Raw genomic sequence first — 6,415 nt, forward strand, 5'->3', positions numbered from 1 at the left:
TGTAATTCAAATACCATTTATTTTTTACCTTTAAAGTATAATTTAATGATTTTACAGTGTGCTGGGTTTGTACAGTGCTCGAAGGCCGATCGAGGAATATTATCCATGCACGGTTCACAAGAAGAGCTTTAGAAATCAAACAAAATCAAACCCGAAAAAGCAAAAACAAAGCAGAAGGCAAATGTCATCCTGATGAGACGTTTACAAAAGAAGAAACAAAACGAAGCTTGTGAGATCCTCTGTATTCTGAGAGAAGGATGACCTGTAGTGCTAGTTTAGATGGTTTAACCCGCTCACAACCCAGTTCAGGGCCGTTCAGTCTTTGTTAGGATGGGTTTTGGCAGATGTTTCAGGACACAATGCTTTAACGAGCACAAGTGTGTCTCAGGTCTGGGCTGCGTTTATCAAAAGCATCGTAAGCCTCAGTTGATCGTAGCTCTATTGGTGACAATGGTTCTGCGATCAATTTAGGCTTACGATGCTTTTGATAAACGCAGCCCCGAGTGTTTCTGTGTGCTTCGGGTATTTACAAACCGTACCTTCTTATAGAAACCATCGGAAAGCTAATAAAAAGTCATGTTTGCATTTAAATGTTTAATTTATTGTTTCTAGTGGTGCAATGCTTCTGTTATTACACGTCTGTGCAGAAAAAGAAAGACTTCTTTTCAAGTGAAAACTTCACATGGCTAAAGCAGCTCCAGAATCCAACCTCACGCCGTAAACAACGTTCGGCAAAAACAGAACTCTGTACATTAAATATCCTCTTAAAATAACAACACAAGGACAAGGCCTTTGCATTCAAACGCTCAAACTCTTTCTTCTCAAATTCAACAAAATAACCTCTATTAAAGAAAACGGCAAAACAGAATATGGTGATTTTGGTATTCAGACAAAAGAGCCACACTTTATAAATCCAGCTGATGAATGAATCCTGATGATCTCCCTGCAAATCTCCCCGGATACAGAGCAGTGTGGCCGTGGCTGCGTTTTCATTGGACGGGGACAGAGGAAGTGGGAGGAGCCAAGAGGCAGACTCAGAACTAGGGCAACTGAAATTCCATTCAACAGTGAGAAAATAAGACGAGTTATTACACTTTCCAGCCCGCTGACAATACAAATGAAACATGGACTCGAGTGCCAGAGAGAATGTAGTCTGTGGAGTAAATGTGCCAATCTGCAGCCACTTTGTCACACCAACATTAAAGAGGTTGACGCAGGTGGACGACAAAGTGAGCCAGCAGCAGTGTTCAAGACCCTAACAGAAGATCACACTCCTAACAGAACAACAAAACAAATCAAAGCTTTCAATGGCGTCTAAATCAGTAGAGCGACACCGAGTTGACCCCACGGAGAGTCATGAGGATGCAGCGTTTGTCCGCAACGGTCCACGCTGACGCAGCAAACGCATACCACAAAGCCTCGGGTTTCCCTTCATTCGGCTGCTGAGGTATTCTCAGATGATGATGATGATGATGATGAAGATGATGGAGCTGGAGGGGGTCCAGAGGTTTGCACACATGCACCATCCGCTACAGCGACGGTTCACACCAAGACTGCGTCTGCGTCTGCGCACCAGACTCTGCAGGCACCCGCGTCGCTCCAGGGTCATCATCACAGACAGATGGAGAATGGAGAGGGCCGTCGGCGCTGGCAGAGAGTGCGGCTCCGCTCCGGGGCTTTAAGGCCTGGTCTCGGTCCTGGAGGCGAGCGGATGCGGTCTCGAGGCAAGGTGTGGGCGACTGCTACTCTTTAGTCTGGACTGGAGGGACCTCGTCGGTTCCTTCCCAGCTTTCTTGGGGCCGCTGCGGGTTATTCATGTGCTGGGCGGCCGGGCCGGTGTAGGGCTGGTTATTCGGCTGCAGAGAGAGCGAACACAAGTCAAGTCACTTATTTATAAAGCGCTTTTAACAGTACAGATTGTGTCAAAGCAGCTTTACGGGGAAGTCGTGGCCTAATGGTTAGAGAGTCGGACTCGTAACCCAAAGGTTGCATTAAATAGGAAAATAGTGTGCCAATAATGCAAAAGGTTAATAGTAAACACTCAATTGTCAGTTAAAGGTAGTTCATCATTGAATTCAGTGATGTCATCCTCCAGCTCAGTTCAGTTTAAATAGTATCTGTGCAATCAAGTCGACGATATCGCTGGAAATTAAGTGTCCCCAACTAAGCAAGCCAGAGGAACCAAACCTCCATCGGTGACAGAATGTGTGATATTCAGAGCCAGTTTATCAGGAAGTGACACTTTTGTTCTCTTTGACTCGCTGCATGGAAACAGTGCTTTACTCACAAATGTTTTATGCAATATTCCAGTTGTGTGCATAAATTTAATTTGAATGTTTGGATGGAAACACAGCTATTGAGTTAAGCCAAGCACACGCTACGAGACCGGAGCTCCTCGCTCTTTCATGAAGCTGCACACTTCTGAGACACGCTTCACCCTGGTCTGAAATGATACACACATACGTGAGCCGTGCTGGCAAAGTGAGTGTGAATGCGCACGGGCTAATTTTCAGCTACAGGCAACAAAAAAAAAAAAAAAGGGAAAAATGTCAAATTTGAGGTTTTCACAAAAATGAGTTCATTAAGCCCTCGCCTAGCGATCCCAATGCTCCAAATAGTAATTAAACATCTACAATTATCTTTATTTATATGTTTTCTGAGAGGAGTACCTCTTCTCCACTCACTTCTCGCACTGACTGACATCCCAAACGCACATAAATACGACAGCGACTGTGTGCGAATATACACACATACACTGAAGTACAGTATTTAAGTGTTCACGCAAACATGATCTGTTCTGTCTTAAGTGAACGTTTGGGGAACTGTTGGGGAAACAGTTGATGTGTAACATTATATTAGATCCGGTACAGTACAGTAGGTCTTACTATAGGCCGTCTGATTAATGTTAATCTAACAATAAAAGAAAAGATCGCTGCTCTTCATTGAACTGCTTTTGTAGTTTTAATAATCAATTTATTTGTGATGAATACACTTTTTTTAGATTTGATTATTTGTTTTTCTTACTTGAATGGTTTTGTTTAAATGTAAAATAAAAAATGTAATGCATTATTTGTTTCTTATAAGTGACCCTGGAGCACAAAACCAGTCATAAGGGTCAATTTACTGAAATTGAGATTTATACATCATCTGAAAGCTGAATAAATAATCTCTCCATTGGTGTATGGTTTGTTAGGATAGGACAATATTTGGCTGAGATACAATTCTATACTGTTTTTTGCATAATATTATAATAAGAATTATAATAAATAGCTATACTGTGATTATTAATACAGTAATTATTATTTAAAAAAGAACTGGAGGAAAAAAATGCAACGTTGCTTGGTGATTTTGCTCACTCATTTTTCATCCGATTACAACAAATCATACCTCATTTTGAGGGTCTTTTAATGGAGAAAATACCTCATTTTTTAAAATTTGCTCATTGTGACTCATTTAGCCAGCACAGGTCACATATTGTTAACAATTTAAAACCATATTGTTATACCAACAAATCATACCTCATTTTGAGGGTCTTTTAATGGAGAAAATACCTCATTTTTGAAAATTTGCTCATTGTGACTCATTTAGCCAGCACAGGTCACATATGTCCATTCAGACCGGTGTAAATCTGGCAGAGCAGTCGTCAGGTGTGCAGCGATGGTGTGAAAGAGCAGGAAGTGGATAACCTCTGCCCATATCTGTCCTCACAACCAATCCATATTTTGAACTTTTCTCTTTTTCCCACTGATGAGAAAGTGTGTGAGATGTGGTGTGCACTTGGCCTCAGAGGACAGCAGTGTTTGATATATGCACAGCTAGTCATCACGCGTGTATGAAGGACTAGCGTGTGGACGTCACCTGCTGATACTGTGTTCCTGGAGAATGAGGATAGAGCGCAGTGTCCTCCGGCGGCGACGAGTCGTGCTCATCAGGTGCTTCCTGATCATCTGGCTCCTGAACAAACAAACAAACAAACAAACATGTGTTGATCTAGTAGAGCGATTCCCAGGGAACGCATGAAGAGTGCAAGTCACTGTGGATGTTAGCACTTTAGACATTAAGCTTCAATATCTCAGCATATTAGCAATTGAACTCTTAGCCTAATACTTATTGAAAATATTATTTTATTATTACCTATTATTCAAGAAATAGACCAGCACCCCAAAACTCTATATTGATTAGTAGGGATGTAATGATATAAAAATCTCACGATACGATAATATGAAGTCAACGATACGATATTTATTGCGATATTTAAAAAAAAAAAAAGACAAGACAAATGAAGACTTGGGAAAAAATGAAAATGTTGTACATTTTAAAGTTAAATTCTTCTATCTAATGCACTTTGAGAGTTCAAAATGAAGAGCTGCAACCCATGTTCTTAACTAAGAAAACTTAAATCAGAGAAATTCAGTGAATTGACTTGAACCTGAACTTTACAGGAGACTCAATCCTCTTTTTATTTGTGATATATTCTGTCTCAGTCTAACCTACATTCACACTGGGGTTTTAGGAAGCCCTGTGCCAAAGCATAATGACCCAAAACACAACTTTAAACACCTTTCATGTCAGAATAAGAAGTTAAAATATATTTTTAAAAACTATGCTTTTTGCCGGAAGACCTATCATTTCATAAAGTCATGTGACCACGATAACATAGAGACAGTTTTTCTATCGCAATATGATGATATTGATAACATCATTACATCTCTATTGATGAGGCAGAGGGCCAGACGGCTCACCTCTTCAGGACAGAGCTCGCAGGCCTTGGCCAGGGTCATGCGGGCGCTGTGAGAGCGCTCCAGGAAATATCCGTTGGACGTCTCGTTGCTCTGAACCGGAGGAGACCAGTTGTTGTAGCTGTACTGAGGGTTTCCCGTGTATGGCCTCCTCTCCAGCTCATCACCCAGCCATTCTACTGCCCACGTCCACTTCCTCTTCAGATCCCCATTACTCTGTGATACAAAACATCCACAATCACTTCCTCTTCAGATCCCCATTACTCTGTGATACAAAACATCCACAATCACTTCCTCTTCAGATCCCCATTACTCTGTGATACAAAACATCCACAATACAGTAGAGAAATAACAATACTTCTTTCCTAATTTCTACACTTGAGAGAGATATTGTGAATCTGGACTGCGTTTAAACCGCTAGCTGTCAGCGATTCATGCTGCACTTTAAGCTTTTATTTAGAAGGAAAACTCCAGCTTCAGTGAAAACAGGATTACAGAAACACGTCTCACTACAAATCTAGTGAAACGCTGTCATCATCTGCCGTGAAAATAAAGCATGACTGGTGTCTGCTGCGTTCCCAAACGCGCGCTAAGCGCACAGCACGTGAAATAAAGGAGTGGACTGCATTCATTCAGTGTGAACGAGTCGTTCTGAGACGAGGAAAACACCGGATCACGAGCTGATCGTCTGAACCAAGTGCAGCTTTGCTTTGAAACACGCAGCGCAAACAGACTTGATGAAGAGATTGAGCATATTGTGCTTTCGGTCTGAGTTTGTTTGACAGATACTGTGCCAAAGCATAATGACCCAAAACACAACTTTAAACACCTTTCATGTCAGAATAAGAAGTTAAAATATATTTTAAAGAGTGCTGTCAAACGATTAATCGCATCCAAAATAAAAGTTGTTTAGATAATATGTATGTGTGTGAGCTGTGTATATTTATTACATATATATAAATAGACCACACCCACAGCCACAAAACATTCACAATCACTTCCTCTTCAGATCCCCATTACTCTGTGATACAAAACATCCACAACCACTTCCTCTTCAGACCCCCATTACTCTGTGATACAAAACATCCACAACCACTTCCTCTTCAGATCCCCATTACTCTGTGATACAAAACATCCACAACCACTTCCTCTTCAGACCCCTATTACTCTGTGATACAAAACATCCACAACCACAAAACATCCACAACCACTTCCTCTTCAGATCCCCATTACTCTGTGATACAAAACATCCACAACCACTTCCTCTTCAGATCCCCATTACTCTGTGATACAAAACATCCACAACCACTTCCTCTTCAGACCCCTATTACTCTGTGATACAAAACATCCACAACCACAAAACATACAAAACATCTTCCTCTTCAGACCCCCATTACTCTGTGATACAAAACATCCACAACCACTTCCTCTTCAGCCTCTTCAGACTCTGTGATACAAAACATCCACAACCACTTCCTCTTCAGACCCCCATTACTCTGTGATACAAAACATCCACAACCACTTCCTCTTCAGACCCCCATTACTCTGTGATACAAAACATCCACAACCACTTCCTCTTCAGACCCCCATTACTCTGTGATACAAAACATCCACAACCACTTCCTCTTCAGACCCCCATTACTCTGTGATACAAAACATCCACAACCACAAAACAT

General features: G+C 41.4%; 1 protein-coding gene across 1 annotated transcript in view; it reads right to left on the minus strand.

Annotated features, from left to right (window-relative positions):
• LOC107703102 (probable ubiquitin carboxyl-terminal hydrolase FAF-X) overlaps positions 1–6,415 on the minus strand; it is a 57,097-nt gene continuing 50,682 nt past the window's right edge. The window contains exons 41-43 of the mRNA XM_016505625.1: positions 4,743–4,986; positions 3,859–3,954; positions 1–1,856 (exon numbers count right to left, since the gene is read on the minus strand). Of these exons, the coding sequence (XP_016361111.1) occupies positions 1,743–1,856; positions 3,859–3,954; positions 4,743–4,986 (454 nt within the window). The 3' untranslated portion in view covers positions 1–1,742. The remainder of the gene's footprint in view (positions 1,857–3,858; positions 3,955–4,742; positions 4,987–6,415) is intronic.

The sequence above is a fragment of the Sinocyclocheilus anshuiensis genome, unplaced genomic scaffold, assembly GCF_001515605.1.
Source record: "Sinocyclocheilus anshuiensis isolate Anshui unplaced genomic scaffold, SAMN03320099.WGS_v1.1 scaffold682, whole genome shotgun sequence".
Lineage (NCBI taxonomy): Eukaryota > Metazoa > Chordata > Actinopteri > Cypriniformes > Cyprinidae > Sinocyclocheilus > Sinocyclocheilus anshuiensis.